General features: G+C 47.1%; 2 gene segments (V, D, J or C); both read right to left on the bottom strand.

Annotated features, from left to right (window-relative positions):
- The window catches only part of LOC125081769 (immunoglobulin lambda variable 4-3-like), a 43241-nt gene extending 36864 nt beyond the window's left edge, over window positions 1–6377 (bottom strand). The window contains 1 exon segment of the V gene segment in view: window positions 6279–6377. Within this exon segment, the coding sequence occupies window positions 6279–6324 (46 nt within the window).
- A 7852-nt stretch (window positions 6378–14229) lies between these two features.
- Window positions 14230–19563, bottom strand: part of LOC125081770 (immunoglobulin lambda variable 3-9-like) — a 69400-nt gene continuing 64066 nt past the window's right edge. Inside the window, 1 exon segment of the V gene segment in view lies at window positions 14230–14282. Within this exon segment, the coding sequence occupies window positions 14230–14282 (53 nt within the window).

The following is a 19563-nucleotide window of genomic DNA, read 5'->3' on the forward strand; positions in this document are numbered from 1 at the left end:
AAGGCCTGATGGCCATGACCCCAACCCATACTGCATTGTCTCTGTGTCTGGCACAATTATGACCCAGCGGGGACAATCCTATGAACAGCTGATCCAGAGGAAGAACCATGGTTGTTTTAGGAAGTTCCTGTCTGATGTGCATCCAACTGTGCTAGTTAACAGTAGTAGTCCTGCAGCACTCATCTGGGACACCCCTGCACAATATGGAAAATTTTTCAATAAGGCAACATTTGAGCAAAATGTTTGGTTTATTTCACCTGGGCAGAGAGAAGGACAGAAGTGGCTTATTTCTAACCTGTGTTCTCTGACTCAGTGTGGATGGATGGTTAGAGAGTTAGAAGAAACAGGAAAAGGTAAGTGGTGAAAGCTGTTTGAGGAAGAGATGTGTGAGGAGAACCCACCTGCAAATGAACATAGAGCTATTTTTGTTCCATGAAAATGGCCACAAGAGTGTGTCCTCAGAGGGAAATGGTGTTAATAATCAGGTGGATAATGTCACATTCTGCAGACAGTGGTGAGCCTTCTTGTCTATCCACTCTTGATTTTGTTCAGTGGGACGCTAGCAAAGTGGCCATGTTGCACATTGGGACGTTATTCATGAGATAATCCCTAGGTTTTTTTCACTCATAAGGCTGACATGCCTATGGCTACTTCTGAGGGACCAATCTGCCAAGAGCAGAAACCAAGCCAGAGTACCCAGGAAGAGACCATTCCCTTGGGAATCAGCCAGGAGCCTGATGGCAGATGAATTCCATTAGACCCTTTCCACCATGGAAGGAATTGCTCTGTCATTAGTGGAATAGACCTTGACTTGGATAGGAACTTGCTTACTTTGTAGTGCTTCTTCCCAAACCATAACCCTTGGACTTACTGAACGCCTCACCCTTTTCTTCATGATGGTGCATGTGGGAATTTACTTGTTACACAATCACCTGCTGTTGGAAATTCATCACAACTTCCTCTCCACTCAGGTGGAGGTGGCTCTCACTGATGACATCATGGCTTTAGGAGCTCAGCTGCTCTGGGAAATTTGGACTCTAACCCTGGTCCATTGTGTGAAGAGTGGTCCATTGCACAAGGAAAATGCAGAGATTATGAGCACTGGACAAAAGGCTCCCTCTGTGTTTCCTTCACCAAAGCCCTCTGTCCCACATTCACACACAAGCAAAGAAACCAGGGTAGTTTAGTGTTGTCAGCTAAATGCTCTCCTGACCCAACCTGTGCAGAGCTGCCTGAGAGCAGAGTGGGGAGGAGCTAGGGAGACCTCAGACCTGGAGGCCAGGGCTAGACCTGCTCAGTGCTTGTTCATGGACCTCCTGGGCCTGGAGAGGAGTGTGATATAGACAGGGAAGGGGCTTGTGTCTCATTCCCCATCAAACTGTGTCACTGTGAGCATTACCACTGCTGTCATAGGATTTATAGAAATAGCCTTGTCCTCAGTCCAGGTCCAGCTGATAGTCAGAGTGGCCGTGTTTCCTGAGGTAGAGCCTGAGAACTGGTCAGAGATCCCTGAGGGTTGCTCATTATTTTTAGTAATCACAACCACAGGAGCTTGTCTTGGCTTCTGCTGGTAGAAATATGCATATCTTTTCCCCAGTACATCTCCAGAGCTGGTGATTGTAGTCATCTGTCCCAGGGCCACCAACACAGAGCATTGCTGAGGTGGTCCAACAGAGGCCATGGAACCTGAAAAGACAGGAGAGGAGGGGTTGGTGTGAGGTCCAGGGGCTCATTCCCAGGGACCTAATATAGAGTCAGTGTTGGTGCTGAGATCAGGGTTTGGGGCAGGCCCAGCTCAGGTCCCATGAAATCTGAACTTGTGTTCAGGGCCTAGGGGTGCACCTGTGTAGAGAGCGATGATGGAGAGCAGGAGAAGAGTCCAAGCCCTTGTGGAGATGCCCAAATCTCTGCCTCCAGAGGTCCCACAGCAGGGCAGGCTCACCAAAGCTTCTCTTATTTCCTCCAGGCCCATGGGGCTGTGATTGCTAGTATTTATGCAAATATATTTCCACCATAGGTCTCTGACTGGATTACTCACTTGTGAGATCAGAATAGGTGACTGAGGAGGAAGCTAGGAGCCTCTGGCTTCCTCCATAGAGCTTTCTGGTCAGAAAATCTGTCTTGGTTTCCAAGGTCTGGCTTTAATGGTCAGATTACTAGGATCTGACCTTATGACCCTATCTGAAACCTCTGTGTCTGGGGTCTGTGCTGGGTTGGTTTGGAGCCTTAAAGGAGCCTGGCCATGGGGTGAGGTGGGACCTCTGAGAGTGCAGACAACCCCTGATTCAGTGATAGGTGCTTCTGTAGCCTCATTACCCACCTCTTCCTGCCTCAGGTCCCCTGTCTTTCCCACACTGCACTCTGGTCCCATGCTTGGCATGTCATTACTTAGGGAAACTCTCTCATTCTGAGGTTTGTGTATCCCTTTCTACCTGGGAGTTGACTTGTTAACCAACCACCAGCTGTTGGAGATTCCTCACAATGTCTCATGTATTAACACAGGCTGTTTTCATCCCACAAGAGTGCAGAAATTGGCCACCATATTTCTTTCATCAGTGTTTCATTTAAGATGTAAAGAGCATGACAAATTACTGGAAACTTCTTTGTCTTTGCGTGGGTCCCCAAGATCTCTCGATCTCACATGGCATGAGCTCTGGGCTTGAGACTGTCCCTGCAGGAAGTGGATCCTGTCATTGCGAAAGACAACCCAGGGACCAGAGCTGTGGCCTGAGCAGGGAGCATCCATTTCCCTCTGGAGACAGTCTCACAAGGAGGTTGCTCATGTCCCTTCCAGGGACCAGGAGCTCAGTGGTCCCTTCTCTCCCTGCCTCAGCGGTTCCTGACCAATGAGCTGCAGTCTGGAGAAGGGAAAGATGAGTTGAGGGTAAGAACTCCAGGTGTCTTTGGACATGCCCAGCACAGAGGAGTCAGTGCCTGGGAATACTGGTGGACAGTGACAGGACCTGCATTTTCCACCCAGTGTGTCTGACCTCCCTTCAATACTCTGTGTGTGTGACTCTCAGAATAAGGTACCTGCCACCTGAGAAGATAGAATGGGTCATCCCGGCCATTTCTGGGGACTGAACCCTGGACCCCTGTTGAGCCCCAGGCCTAGTGTCCCTGTGAGTCTCCCCCTGGACAGTCCCAGCCTCTGTCTTGCTGTTCATGATGCAGCTCTGCTGTCCCCTGCTGGTGGAGAAGTACTCAGACCTGGAGCTTTCCCCTGCAGGTCTCCCTGAGACAACTGTCACCTGAGAATGGTTGTGGATCATGGTTTCCAGCCTCCCACAGACAGCTGTGCCGCATGACCTGCCCAGCCCAGCACAGACAGCGTCACATACAGGGCACCTTGTATACAGGAGGCAGGACAGGTGTGATTCCTGTACTTGTCCCAGGGTTGAAATGCCCTGGCCTAGCCGGCTATCTTCTTTCAGAAAGGAGAGTGCAGGGTGCAGTGTAGTGCATTGAAAAGGGTCAATACTGACACAATCCTGATGTCCCACAGGCACCAGATTCCTGCATAGTTAGGAATTAAGACTGATACATCTCTGATCCCTATATGGGGGGATCCCTATGATTCTATATGGTAGAATACATGAAAAAGGAGCACAGAGTGGAAGATTGAGTAGAATATGAATTGAGTAGAATATGACTCATGGGGGGTATTCCAGACATCTCCAGGGAAAGATATTGAAAGTGAGAACTATTGATTAACTAGTGAGAAGTGGGTGGGGCGAGGGGAAGGAAGGGAAGAAGGAAGGGAGATGCAGAATGAGTAGGGGAGCCATGTGGAAATGAGATCTCCTTGAACATACTATCTCTCATGGCTCAGCCTGCCTGGCCTCTCCTCACAGTGTTAGTGGCATCACCTCCATCTCTCCTGGCTAGATCTTATCACCTCTTTCAGGTGCTCCCTGTGTTCAATAATAAGTTTCTCACCAGGCCAGGAGATTCCCCCAATGAAACAATGGCACTAAAGGATTTCTATTCCTGAGGACTCTGCTAAGGCAAGAAGCTACATAAGAACTTTTGACAAAAATTTTCACTCCTGGACTCAGGATCACCTGGCAATCAGTGAAGCCAAAAGCCATTGATGAGAAACAATGCAGGAGGAGACACTCACTCTTGACACTCTTCATTACTCACTTCTAAAGGACAAGAGCTGATCAGTGGTCTCTTACTGAGACCCTGATCCTACTATAAACTTGACAAATAGAAATAACCACTAATGGAATCCTTTGACTCATTTTAACCAATGCTTTGTAGTTGTTATTCCCTCATTGACTGGCCCAAGATAAGCACAAGAGGGAATGCTCTTTATCTGCTTCCCTTTTCCAATCACTGTCATCACTTCCACTGTTTATCCATCTGTCTGTCTGTTCAAGGGTCTGGGGTAATTTCTTCCAAGTCATTAACATCATAAAGCCCCAAGTGGGCTTGGAGGTGGGATGATTCACTGTGTGGGTTTGGGTGTTGTTTCCCTACCATCCTCTGGACTGTCTTTCCTACAATGTCCATTGTAGGAATCCCCACTAGAGGGACCTGTTGGGGTCCTCTTTTGGGACACAATCTCTCAAACCCTTGGTAGGGAATTATCCTTTACTGGAGGGTGTAGGATGGGCCTGTGATCCCCTGTGACTCAGCCCACCACATACTTGAAAGAAGTCCCAGATGGACTGAGACCTGCTGTTCACCTCTCCTCCTGCTCCTCCTGTACCCCTGCCTAGTCTGTCTCTAGAGGAATAGCCACCTTCTCTCCTCCTACTCACTTGGGAGTTTTCCAGGCTATGGGTAGCTCCTGGATTTTCCATCTCAGGGCTGCATCACTCACTATGGATCCCAGAATTTCTGGGATCCAGCATCACAATTCCTCCCAACCCTGCTCAGGTTTATGCCCTGGACCAGGGTTACCTTGATCATTACAGATGCTCAATGTTAACACAGAACTGTGGGTTTATGTGAAAGATGCTGCTTTTCAGATATCAGAAAATCTATGGAGGAGCTCAACATGTCCAGTAATCTGGTCCCCCTACCATCATATGCATTTGAGATGAATAACTCACAGGGTTGAGAGTCAGGGGAGTCAAAATATTTATCACTTTGGTGCACGCCCTTCACTGTGCCCTGTTATTGTACCAGTAAATGTGTTCCTGGGCAGAACCTGGAAAAGTCCTGTAGGCAGCATGTGGACTCATTCTTGGCACCAGAAGTTGAGAATTGAGTACCGATGGAGACCCAAGCCATGCTCCATGTTGGTCCTGGCAGAGACATCCTAACATGCATTCTGTTTTCCTACTGGATCCCAGCTCTGCACTCACCGTGGACTCAAGACTCTCTGCCATGCCTCCCTTGGGGACCAAGTGTTTCCTTTTTAACATTCAACACTGGCAAGCATCCCACTATGCTTCATGATGAAATTAAAGTGATGATAGTCACTCAACCAACCTCCTTGGTAAACTCCAGAACTCTGAGATCTCTTTCCATTCTCTGAGCAGAGACCCATCATGCATGCACATTGTCTGATGGCTCAAGGGGCCATATCAGACCAGCTACTCTCTCAGGGTTGTTTTCCTATCTGGGCTTCTGGGCTGGGCTGGTGTTTCCCAGCTGTAGGGTGAAGGAAAGAGAATGTTCTGTTATCAAAAAGAATTAAATTACTACCTATGTCTGTCTCTCTATAATGGTGTCTTGGGATTTGCTACAGGGTGACAGGGTTTTCAGGGAGAGTCAAAGGTCTCAGGGCTCTGAAGAGGGATAAACAGCAGCTCCTTCTGAACCCCCATGGGGAAGAGGAGAGAGAGAGAGAGTGGGAGGTTTTATCCTCACTTCCCTTTTGGGTGTATCACTGTGGCTTAATGTACTTGACCATCTATTTTATAGTTTGCACCACAGTAATACTCAGTCTCATCCTCAGACTGGATGTTGGAGATGGTTAAATAACGGTCAACCCCAGAGCTGGATCCTGAGAAGCGACTGGGGATCCCATCCCCCTTGTTGTGGCTTCCATCACTATTAACCTTCATCAAATACCGAGGGGACTTCCCTGGTTCCTGTTGATACCATTGAATATAATAATTGCTGTGCTCCCTGCTCAGGGTGCAGGTGAGCTTGACTGAGGCTCCTGGAGAGGCAGATGTAGATGGAGGCTGAGTCAGCACAGGTGCAGCACAGAAACCTGGAAACACAAAACACAAAAATGATGCTGAATGTACTGGACACTACACAGGGTCCCTGGGGACTGTGCTTGGAGAGAAATGACAAGGAGGTTGAACCCTGACCTGTAGAGAAAATAAAGGGCAGGAGGTAGAATGGCACCCAGCCCATGGTGGAGGGGAGCTTTGTAGATGTTTGATCTGAGCCTGTCCTGCTGGGACTGAACTCCCCCAACTCCCATCTTATCCTCTGTTTTTTTTTTCAGCTCAAGGAAGGAGGAGCATTAGATGCAAATCTACTTTCCATTCTTCAGTGTGTCTGTGTAAGCTCTTTTCTGAGCTCTGAGGTTAAGGTCCTCATGCTGGTAATTTCCTGAGTTCAGAAGGACCAGGTGTGGGTTTCTAAAGTGGAGAGTGGATTATACACAAGAATCATCAAAGGAAGCATCAGTCATACCCTTTGCACTTGAGCACAGCCCAGGAGATTTGAATTTACTGGGGTCTCAAACCAAGACCCACAGTGCCCCCCTGGGCACCCTTGGATGAATGTCACCCTATGTGTATTGGTAGTTTAACAAAATGACTACTTCTGAGCCCTAAGTAGGTGTTAAACCTTTGGTGAGTGTGTAGAGGTTCCACTGAATAAGACATAATAAAAATAGTAGCTCTATGCTCAAGGCACAAATTTCCTCCAGTCTTTTCAATGAAAAATCTAACATTGAGAGATTAAATGATTTTCTCATTTCTCATTTGCCAAGACAGTGATGAGTAAGTAATGTTTCCAACCCAGAAGACGTCCCAGAACCTGATTTTCCAATCCTCTTCCTGCCCCATCCCCTCACCATGCTCCCTCTCCCCTCATCCCAAGCCTATTGGTCCCTCAGGTCATCACCCTCTCTCCTTTATTCCAGTCTATGTTTTCCAAGGGCCTGTTCTGAGGAGTGCTCAGACCTTCATGATGTTGTTGTCAGTGTTTCCCAAGGAAAAAACAGCCTGCTGGCTGTGAGTCTATACTGTTGGGACTGTTACCCTAAGGAAACCTTATGCATTTAACCTGCTCTGTCCAATGTGGCTGCCGCAAGCCACACATGCATGTGGACCATTAAATGTTGGTAGTCCCAATAGAGATGAGCTGTTATTCTGGGGGACCCACCAAATTTCAAAGACTCAGGATGAAAAATAAGGTAAAAATATATCATATTTTTAAAATTTAATCATATTGATATGATAATATTTTCATTTGATTGAACTAAACAAAGTGCATTATGAAAACAAGTTCTGCTCTTTTCTTCTCATTTTTAAAATGTGGCTACTAGAAACTTTTAAGTCACATATGTGGTTTGAATTTTATTTCTGTTGGACAGGCTGCTCTGCAAAGTCCCAATAGTAGTCAATGGCTTTTGAAAAAAGAGACAGAACCTTCCAGAGCATTAAGAAGAGGCCATGTCTTAGTGTGAAAACACAAAGGACATAGGTTGGTGAAGACCAGGGATTCCTGGGTCTGAAGTCCTTGGCTTGCTGCTGGTTTGGGCACTTTCTAGTTTTGACCTCAAGCAAGTTACACATCCTACCTGCCTCAGATTCTGCATCTGTTAATTGGTGTGATAATCAGAATGATTTTTGTAGAGTATTTGTGATTAAACAATTTAATGAGAAGTTCTGGGAATCATGCTTCATATGAGGTAAGGACATACACATCGTTACTTTTCCTGCTCCTTTTAATATCCTTATTCTTAAACTTAATATAAAGAAAAGTCACTGGAGAATAGAAGATGGGGGAAATTATGGAAACTTAAGAAGTCTTGTGTTTGGGACATTTAAATTGGCAATATTTCCTGGCAACACTAAAATCTCTCTCTCTCTCTTTCTCTCTCTCTCTCTCACACACACACATTCACACGCACACGCACACACACCATCAGAGACATTACCCCTTGCACAGGTCTCAAGGGGCACATCCTCTCAGGCTGCCATCCTGCTCACTGGGTCATGGGCCCAGGGACGTGATCCTGGTTCTCCAACAGAGATATCACGCGATGTCCCAGCAGAACTAGAGCAGAACAACTTCCTGCTTCTTCAGACTCTGTGATATGTGTCATGTCATCTCCATTGTCTCTCTAGAGTTAGCCCTACCTGTCACCTCCTAGTTTTGGGAGGGAGAACCTAGCTCTGCAGAAACTGCAAACATGAACTACATAGGTTGCCAGTCAGTGTGTCTCCTCTGACCCAACCACAGAGGGTAGCACAGAGGCCTGGGTAGACAGGGGAGAGCTGATGGGCCTCAGGGCTGGGCTCATGGCGCTGAGGGAAGAGAGGCCTCAGGCAGAGAGACTGGGGTTCCTCCCACTGATCCCTCTAGGGGTCAGAGAAGCACAATGGGGATTTAACAGGCTCTAGACATGTCATGTCCACAGCAGAGCTGAGACGGGCTCAGAAGGCCCTACACATGCAGCTGGAGGAGAAGCAGATCCTCTTGGTGTTCTGGGGGAACTCCATTAGGAAGGCAGCAGGCACTGTTCCCCACCTTCTGATGATGATGAGATCCTTGTCTCTCTTCTGACCTACATGGGAGACTATAGAGGCCGGATGTCCGACATTTGCTCACTATGGTGATAATCAGAAGGCAAGGATGGAGCCTGGATGCCCAGACATACAGATGGGTCAGTTAGGAGTCAGTCAGGGCTTTTTCTGGGTTTGTTAGTTATGCCCCACCTGATCCCTGAGAGTTTTGTGGTACCCGTGCAACCTGCAGAATCCCCCAAGGGGAGGGAGTGCCCAACCATGGCAGGGACACCTGTGGGTTGAGTTATGTCCCACACTCCCAAATGTGTATGTTTGAGTCCTCACCTCCAGTATCTCTCACTGGGCCCTGATTTCAGGATAGAATCATTGCAGACATAATTTGTTAAATTCAGATGAAGCTGCTCTGGGGTAGGCTGGGCCCCTAATCCAATTGGATTGGTGTCCTTATGAAAGGGAAAATTTGAAGACAGACTCTGACAAGGGAGGCCACCCTATGAAGTTAGAGCAGGAATCTACAAGACCAGGGATGCCAAAGATTGCCAGAAAACCACCAGGAACTGGAATATAGACGTATGAAACAGATTCTCCTTCAGAGCCTACAAAACAACAAATCTGCCAGTGCCTTAATCTCAGAATGCTGAACTCCAGAACTGTGAGACAATACATTTCTATTGTCAGCTCTTTCCCCCAGTTTGTGGGGCTCTGTTCTCCCTTCTAGCAAACTAATGTAGTCACCCATAAGAAGTCTGATTTTTCCACAACACCAGAATGGCTGGGCTTCTTCAAGTTGCTTTATTCTCTGTTATCACAGCAGCAGGGAAGGGGCCTCATCTAGGTGCTTTCTTTTCCTAGAGTGTCTGATTCTCCTCCCCTGAGGCCTGTCTCAAGTCCCCCAGAGAGCACGGAGTCTGTCCTATAACGTAAGTCTCCTGCTGGCATCCCATTTGCCTGTGGTCTGTCCAGGGCTGGCACACAGCCTTGCAGGAGCCTGGCTATGGGGCTGACCTTATCCCTCTGGGACATGCAGACAACACCTGATTTAGGAAAATGTGGTCCTGAGGCTTCCTTACCTTCCTCCTCCTGCTTCAGGTGCACGCACATCCCCCAGACACTCTGTGATCCCATCCTTGGCATGTCCTTAGGATGGGAACTCTCATTCTGAGGTTTGTTCATCACTTACAGAGGTGGGTGCTTACTTGTTAAACAACAACGTGCTGTTGGAGATTCATCAGGATTTTTAGTCTTTTCACACATGGTGCTGTTGTCTCTCTGACAGCCCCCATCCCACAGCAGACCAGCAACTGGCATTGCCAACCATTTCATTCCTTTTAGTTTTTTCATCAGTGTTTCACAGTAACATGTGAAAAGAGTTAAGAACCTTGAGAAACAGACTTCAAGGTGTGTATTCTTGTGAGGATCCACATGATCACATGTTCCCATATGGTGTGAGCTCGAGGACAAGAGCCATCATCCCTGCAGCCATGAGAATCATGTCTTTCTGGAAACAGTCTCACAAGGAGGCTGCGGATGTTCCTTACTGGGACTGGGTTCCCTCAGTGTTCTGCCTCCTGACCCCGGAGATGCTCATGAACAAAAGAACTGTAACTCCTGGTCTGAGTTGGGGGGGGGGGGAGGTGGGGAAGGAGAGCCAGAGTTAGTCAATCATCAGGGGGTCTCTGCATGTGAGCAGCACAGAGGATTCAGTCCCTGGGGACAATGGTGGTCAGATAGGGGACCTGAATCTCCCAGGTAAGGTGCTCACTGTGTCAGGACAGCTGTCCTGGGTGACACTCTGTGTCTGACCCTCAGAACATGGTCCTTGTAGCCTGAAGAGTTAGGATGGATCATCCTGACAGCCTCTGAGGACTGAACCTCAGACAACCTGCTGACCCCCCAGGCCCGGTGTCCCTGTGAGGCTCCCCCTGGGCAGCCCCAGCCTCTGTCCTGCTGCTCCTGATGGAGCTCTGCTGCTCCCTGCTGGTGGAGGAGAACTCAGACCAGGAGCTTCCCTCCTGCAGGTCACCCCAGAGCACCTGTCACCTGAGAAAGGGTGTGGAGCATTGTTTCCAGCCTCCCACAGGAGCTGCAACTGGTCCCTCTTGCACTGCCCAACACTGAAGGTCAGAAACAGTGTTCAGATTCAGGACAGGTGTGACTCCTGTAATTGTTTCAGGGTTGAAATTCCCTGGATAGCCTGCTGTTATATTTGAGAAAGGGGAGTGCAAAGTACAGTGTAGTGCATTTGAAATGGGTCAGTGTCCTGACAACCCTGTGTGATGTCCCACAGCCACCAGGTTCTTATGTATTTAGGAATCATGCTGATGCGCCTCGAATTCCTATCCATGCAGTTGGGTCATCAGTGAAAAAGGTGATGCTTCTGGTGCTAAGTTCACGTGAGCAGGCAAACCTTTATTTTAGTCTTCTTACTGCCATCTTTACTGCTATTCGTTTTATTAGAACTCCCATCCTGGGGATACTGGTGTGGGAAGATGTGAAACTACTCTGTATGTGGTTTGGTGAATTGGGAATCTGCTAATTCAGACTTAGGTATAATTGCATGTGATGGATGTTACAGAACAGCTGCAAACTTTTCCTTGTGTGCCCACAGAGGCAGACAGGAGACTCCAAATCAAAGGTAACTCACTGACACCCCATTGCATTTGCCTAATTGATTAAATTCTGCAATATTTTGTATGCTTTCATTTGATAAAGTGTTTTTCTACATCAGTAGAAATCCCCCATTTCACAGTAATTAAAGTGAGTGCCCAGAGGGGCTATCTTCCCAGGAAAACAGAGGATAGTGGGGCAAGTCCAGGAGTGGAGCTCAAGTGGGCTTGATTCATACCCTGGGCTCTTCTGAGTGAGCCTGACCAGGGCGAGAGGGACAGAGTATGACTCCCCTGCTCTGCTTGTGGAGAGTGTGCCATGGGTCCTTCTGACTCCTCCTGGCAGGGATTCAAAGTAGAGGGCACTGCCTTGGGTGTTTTATGATGACTGTCATGGGGTAATTGTGTGTCTACAAGACAATTGTGGTAGGTAGGAATATATGGATTCAGGAGATCCCCTAGGATACCCTAGGACTGTGATTACAATAATCAATTCAACAGAATCTAATACAGCAGGTGAGATAATGGACCCACATTCTGGAATGAGGGTTTGATTTTCCAAACTGGTGAGGATCAAAACTAACTCAGGTATTTGCTGAGAGAAGGGGAATATGGAGTCAGCAGTGAAGAAAGTAATTATAAATACCACACTATACACACTGTAGTGGTTGAAACGCATAGGATGAAAGTAGCAAGTGTGTCTTCTTCATGTTGACATGAACATATTTGGATATATATTAATCATATGTTTCTGTTTTGTTCTCGAGTTTTATCCTATTATCAACTAACATCACAGGTGTTAACAGTAGTTATTTTTATATCTCAGTATAGAAGTTTAGGTATCAGATCAGCAGGGACAAAAATAAAGATCACTAGCAGACAAAGATATATTTTATATCCTGTTGTAGGGAAGGGGTGAGCAGGTATGTAATTGTTCATGGGATAGTTTTATCATGTTAGGTAGAAGCATGGCTGCTAACATTCTCTTCCTTGGGGGGTTTAGGTTAGTGTAGGATCTTGCTATATTTCATGTGGACAAGGGGGGGCTGTGGTGTCTTATTAAGTGTCACTGTAATTGTTGTCTGTCCATATTTCTGGATAGGTTAGGTGTAAACAGAGATTCCTGCATGGATCTGGGGGTAGAGGTAAGGAAGAACCCATTGTGAGTCTCACTCCCATGGTTGTTTTTCTTCTGGCCATTGTGTTGGCAGCAGCAACTGCCCCATACTCCCCATTCAGTATTGAGATGGATATGACTCTCCAACTATCTGTCAGAACTCAGAACACCTAGTGTGTCTGGATTTTTATTTAGTGTATAAAAATACAAAAAATAATATGACCTGTCTAGGGATTGGACAAGCACATTGGTGATTGGTTAAGAAACTCCTACTTTATGGGAACACAATGTCCTCCTCAAGTCCTGAGGACCTGTTGGAGATGCCTGCCTTCCTGGATTGGGTTCTTGGAAGCAGGCTCTGAGATGGAGAAGTGTATGTGCAAGAAATCTGGAAGGAATTGGGGAGGTCAGACTGGGAAGAAGGAGAAGAGACCCACAGTGAGCCATCAGATGAGGTCTTCCTCCTGCAGGAAGCTCCAAAGCTGGGACAATTCAGGGCATCTGAACCTGGGCCAGCCTGTGGGATCTTAGACCAAGGCCATCATTCAGCTGAACCTCTCTGAAAAGGGGCAGAAAACTGGGAAGGCAGAGTTTTGAAGAACAGCACTTCCCAGTGAGGAGCTCCCCTGTGAGTCTTTAGGGCCTCCCATAGGGGTAGGTGGGTGGAGATATAGGTGACCCCACAGGGTCCACTGCACTTGTCTGCTCCATTCAGAATCTCAGCCAGCATGGATTTTCTCAGCTATGCTGGGAATTTCTGAGTTCATAACCTGATCAGTAGGGTGAAAATGTAGCCCAGTGACCACAATGTGGAAAAGAGATTCTCTGTCTTTCCGTCTACACAGACCATCTGTCCCTGATTCATACCCACAGAGACAAGCCAGTGAGCCTAGTCCTGTCAGGGTTCAATGCACTCATGAACCTTCCTGTACAGAGCCTGCCTGGAGGGCTGAGGGGAGACGAAACCCTGGGGTTCACACATGGGGGGACCAGGAACTAATCTGCTCCCTGCCTTGTGCACAGGCCTCTGGTGGCTGGAGGAGAGTGTGACACAGATGGGGAAGGGGTTTGTGTCTCACTTCTTTGCCTGTGTCACTGTGAGCATCAGCACAGTTAACCCACACCTGACAGTAATAGTCAGCCTTGTTCTCTGCCTGGGCCCACTCATGGTCAGGTTGTGTGTGTTCCCTGAACACATATTATTTTTTGAAAAATATCCAGTTAGCCAACATATAGTACATCATTATTTTTTGATGTAATGTTCAACGATTCATTAGTTGTTTGTAACACGCAGTCCTCATCACAACACATACCTCTTGTAATACCCATTATCTGGTTACCCCATCCCCCCAACCCTATCCCTTCTGTAACCCTCAGTTTGTTTCTTGGAATCAAGAGTCTCTGGTGGTTTGTCTTCCTCTCTGATTTCTTCCCATTCAGTTTTTCTCCTTACCCTATGGCCCTCAGTGCTGTTCCTTATGTTCCACATATGAGTGAATCTATATGATAATGGTCTTTCTCTGTTTGACTTATTTCATTTAGCACAATCCCCTCCAGTTCCATCCTTGTTGATGGAAATGATAGGTATTCATCCTTTCTGATATCTGAGTAATATTCCATTGTATGTGTGAAGCACATCTTCTTTACACATTCCTCTGTTGAAGGGAATCTCGGCTCTTTCCACAGTTTAGCTATTGTGGACATTGCTGCTATGTCTGCAACACATTCCATCCTGGGCATTCTGCATGATCAAGATACAGTCCCTATTGAACAGGGGACTCTGGCACTGCTCAGGGCAGGAAGAGATCTGTGTAGAGCTCAGTTGTGCCCTTCAGTGGTTTGGGGAAGATAGAGAATCTGATAGAAAAGGGCAAAATGAGAGACCTGGAATTCCAACCCAGTTCTGGGCCAGTAGGGAGTTTTCCCTAAAGATACTCATTCTGGGCACATGGAGATGTATCAGTTGTGGTAAAAGGCAATTTACAGGTAATATGTCAGAATTCCTTGGCCACTGCTGGACAAAGAGAGTGTCCTCCAGGAGGAAGCTGCTGGGGTGGGGACAAGGTTGACAGAGATGTCTGCTTCTGTGTGTCTTTGATCTCCTTAGTACTCCTGGGGGTACCCTCAAGGCACTGGCTATTATCCTTCCCCTCCCCCATGACCTATCTAAAGCCACAGGGAGACCAGGGTTCTACTTGTGCCTCTGGACCTGTCTCCCTGTCTTGTTCTACGTGGATGACCTGCCACTGCTTTCTGACACTCCACAGATTGGATGATCTGAGTAGGAACATGAGGGAGGAGTGTACCTGACAGGGAAGGAATAGAGCCTGGAGAGGAGTGCAGGTCCCTGGTTCCTGGAGAGGGAGAGAGAAGAGCAGAAGCTGGCTGGTGCAAGGCAGCAAAATCCCCTGCACCAGGTGAAGAAGGCTGCTCAGACTGAGAGGGTATGTGGGCAAACCTCATCCAGAATGTTCCAGGTCCTGAAGGAGGCAGCTTCTTCCTCTCAGTTCTGCCAGCCACCTGTGGGAGGCCCTGCTGCACTTGGCCACAGTGACCCTGCTGCCCAGGGAGGTGCTGGACCATTCACTGTCCTGTTGATGAGAAAGCCTCTGGTGGGACTCTCCAGGTTATAATTCCATAGAGGGACTTTTTAGAGATCATTTACCCTGAAAAATACCTGGAAATATTTCTGTCACAGGGATTCTCACCAAAGATTGTCTTTCTAGTTCATCAGGTCAAGAATTAATTTTTAGGTGAAAGATTCCCATTGTACTCACCATACTTTTGTGTGGGAAAAATGATATACTGACCTGTCTCTCCCTTCCAGGAAGGTATCCTTCTGACATAAACCAGGATGGTAATAGAGGAAGTTTCTGCTCTTCCTTCTTAATAAAGTCCTTATGTCTCATTTTGACATCATGCAATTGCTCTACAAATCAGTTTTAAAACCACAAGTCAAAGAATCAAGAAGAGAAGTTCCATTTGTGTAAAATATCCATTGATGTCTTGGGAAAGTTCTTTCCACTCAGAGCTACCGGAGAGGCTCTAATACAACCGTGGCCACTACACAGGGTCCCACAGTGTGGGGCTGAGTCCATGTGGGTCAGACTGGAGCTAAATGTCTGACCTGTCTGGTGCAGGTGACTAGGGCTAGTGGGAGGACAGTGGTGCCAGGAGAATGTTGCCCAGGTGGGACCTTGGTGTTGTCTCCACGTCCTCCGCAGTTTCTCTAAAACCTAAGTAGGGATGGGCCTGGGGCATCAGGGGCCTGGTGCCCTCTTCAGGAACCCTAAGGCACCCTTCCAGATGTGGAGACCCTTACCCGGGAACCAGAGGAGACACAGAGTCCCTGGGGCCCATGCAGTTTGCCTGTAGCCACGGAGAAGTGGAAATCCCTTGGGACTGTGTTCTCTAAGACAGCTGTCTTCTCTCCTGAGTGACACGTGATTAAATCTGGGGCCCACATGATGTATAATGACATCCTAAAACTGTATTATCTACTGTGGAACCTGACACAGTCCCCATAGTCAGAAGAGCCCCCAACTCTGTCATTGTTCAGTTGGATAAATACAGATCCAAGGACAGAGAACTTGCTGGAGTCTCCCACTCTGCCGGAGTCAGAATAGGACCAGGGAAGACTACTGATCTTAAACACTGACCAGCAGCTGCACAGATGGCAGGTGAAAGTGAGAGCCAGGACATGGAGGACAGTTTGTGTCCCATCCCACATCCTTCTGTGCACTTGAGTCACTGCCATGTACTCCCACTGCCACAGTCAGTGTCTCAGCAATGGTTAGCCTAGTCCTGGCCCTCAGTCTGATCTTCCTCAGTGGAGTCATGTCCCTATGTTGCATCCTCAGAATTGGCCTTGGATGGTCACTCATATCTGTATACATACCAGCTAGGGGACCAGGCTTGGCTTCTGCTGCTGTCAAGAGGCATGTCCACACACGAGCTCAACCTCAGAGCAGGGATCCTGGGTCTGATCAGGACGACCAATATGGAGGGAATCAGCCTTAGGTTAGGAGAGCCATAGTGCCTAAAAGAGAGGAGAGGAGAGTGAGGGCTGGGGAAGACAGGGACACTGAGTGAGGAATGAGTGACCCAGCCCTGAGGGGATGGAGCAGTGTGGACACAGGTGAGGGCAGGGCCCAACCCCATGGACCCTGGGTGGGAAGGAGGACAGAACAGCTGTGCCTCACACTGTGACTCACAGTGGCCCTCTCACATGTGCTGGGAGGGGCACAGCTTAGAGTTCTCAGATGTGTCTGGAAGATCAACACCAACAGTGGGACTGGGAACTGTTCCATCTGCCAATGCCTTGGCGCACCTGGACCTGCTGCAGCTGCAGCTGCATCTTGGGAGCACCCCCCCCCCTCAGGAGACTGTGTGCTCACTGAGGTTCCCAGGGTAGGGGTTCAGGCCACTATGGAAGATCTCAGTTCCTCTGCTTATCTCTCTAGGTCCTACTTGGCCACCTGGGACATGGGGCTTAACTGTCCTCAGTGGAGCTTGGTTCAGTTTGGATCCCCTGTAGTGATGTGGAAAAAATGGTTGAAGAATAGAGTCTTTTGGAGATGACAGAAGATGGTGGATGAGTATGGGATCCTTGTTTCAACTACTCGCTGGAATTCAGCTAGGTAGTTCTCAAATCATTCTGAACACTTGTACACTCAACAGAAGAAGTTGCTGCAACTCTACAAAGAGTGACCACTTTCTACAAGGTAGGAGTTGTGCAGAGATCAATCAGAGGGGATATATGGGAAGATAAGTCATGGGGGGAGGGAGCCTCTGTAAGCCTCTTACCAAAAGGTGATACAGCAGACACTGCACAATTGGAACTTTTAGGTCTTCCCTGGTGAGGGATGTGGCTGCCTAAAATGTGCCCTGGTGGCAAAGCAGGGCCAAATCCTAGGTGAGACAGTCTGGTCTCAGGATCCCCAGGGCCACAGGAAGACCAGGGGAGCCTGAGTGCCGCAGAGTTCCCAAGTATTGCAATGGGGAAGCCAGCTGCAAACATCAAGCAAGGAGTGGGCTTTCAGCCCAGTGTTACATAAACTGTGAACCATGGGATCATCAGGCAACAGGTCTTCAAGTAGGGACACAACAAACTGTTATGAGAGCTGCCATGAGAATCCTCCTTCTCCCAGAGGAGCAGTGTGGGTGCACAGTGCAGGAATCTGCAGAGTTTGGTGCACACAAAAGTGACTGACTCCTTTCCCCTGAGGGTGCACAGAAGAGTAGGATTGCAATCTTTCAGCTCTGGGGCTGGAGACTGGGCTATTGCCATTTTCAGTCTCATCCTCTACTGAAGTGCAGAAAGGCTTCGGGAAGCAAAAGCCACATAGAGCCATCCAAAGCAGCTTTCATTGAGCCTGGCCCCCTGACAAGGGGATGAAGACAGTTGAGAATCAGCCCAGCAGTCCCCTCCCGCAGAAGATGAGCAGGAACATCAAGCTAATACCAAGTTTATGGATCACTCAGAAGTGAAACATGCATGTGCTAAGAGAAAATTATATATAAAATTTCAGGTTTTGTTTTTTTTTAATGGTTATTGAGTCTTTCATTTAAATTATTTCCTTTTTTCTATTTTTTTTCTCTTCAACTAGCTTCTTATTTATCAACTCATTGTTTTTAAGTCTTTCCAAAATTTTCATTTTAGATTTGTATTTTATAGATATATTTTTCATTTTTGGCTTCCCTTCACTGTATTCAATTTTATTTTTGTATGTATGTTTTTTCTTCACTTTCAATATTGCAATCTAGTGCCTGTTAGATTATATTCTCTCTTCCTCCCTCACCCCCTATTTTACCTTTTTTAGTTTTCTGATCTCTTTGTGTTTGCCTAGTGTATATTTTGTTGGTGACATAGTTGATATTTTTTATTTTGTTTTCTTGTTCATCCATTCTTCTCTGAACAAAATTACTAGAAGAAAAACTTCACAACAATAAAAAGAACCAGAAGTAGTCCTCTCTGGCGACCTTTATTCAATACAGTTATAAGTCAAATGTTGGACATAGAATTTAGTATAATGGTCATATGGATACTAACTTTGCTTGAAAAAAAGCATAAATGACACTAGAGAATCCCTTAGTGTAGAAATAAAATAACTAAAATCTATTCAGGCTGAAATTAAAAATTTTTTAACTGATATGCCATCTAAAATGGGCTCTCTAACAACGAGGGTAATGAAGCAGAAGAGAGTCAGTGACACAGAAGACAAAATGGTGGGCAGTAAGGAAGCTGAGGAAAAGAGGGAAAAACAACTAATGAGTCATGAGGGGAGGTCTCAAAAAATCAGCGATACCATAAAGTGGAAGAATAATACAATAATTGGGGTCCCAGAAGAAGAAGAAAGGGGGAGAGAGGGGCAGAAGGTATATGAGCAATTCATAGGGGAGAAGTACCCAAATCTGGGGAAGGAAACAGGCATTCAAGTCCCGGAGGCACAGAGGGCTCCCCTGAAAGTCAATACAAATAGATCAACATCCCAACATATGATAGTGAAGCTTGCAAATTTCAGAGATAAAGCCAAAATCCTGAAAGCATCTCGGGATGAGAGTTGTGTAACCTATGAGGCCAGAAATGTTAGACTGTCAGCAGACATATTCACAGAGACCTGGCAGGTCAGAAAACCCTAGCATGATGTATTCAGGCTATTAAATGAGAAACACAGGCAGCCAAGAATACTTTATTCAGCAAGGCTGTATTTCAGAATGGAAGGGAAGATAAGGAGGTTCCAGGACAAACAGAAACTAAACGAATTTGTCATCATGAAACCAGCCATGCAAGAAATATCAAAGGGGATCCTGTGAGTGAAGAGAGAGCCCCAAAGTAAGATAGACCAGAAAGGAACAGAGACAATACACAGAAACTTTACAGGTGGCACTACATTCATCTCTTTCAATAGTTACTCTGAATGCAAGTGGGTTAAATGCTCCAATCAAAAGGCATTGGGGGGTGCGGACGTTGCCGGAGCCCGTGGCTGCCACGGTGGCCATGAGAGGCTGCAACCAGATGCCAGAACAACGTGAAGGCAACTTTTCTAGAGCAGCCAGTGCGGCTGGATCAGCCCACACTCCATATCTGGTCTTATCATTTCATCAAAACCACTGTTAAGAGGAGTCAAGATGGTGGAGAAGTAGCAGCTGAGACTACTTCAGG

The sequence above is a fragment of the Lutra lutra genome, chromosome 12 (genome assembly GCF_902655055.1).
Source record: "Lutra lutra chromosome 12, mLutLut1.2, whole genome shotgun sequence".
Classification (NCBI taxonomy): domain Eukaryota; kingdom Metazoa; phylum Chordata; class Mammalia; order Carnivora; family Mustelidae; genus Lutra; species Lutra lutra.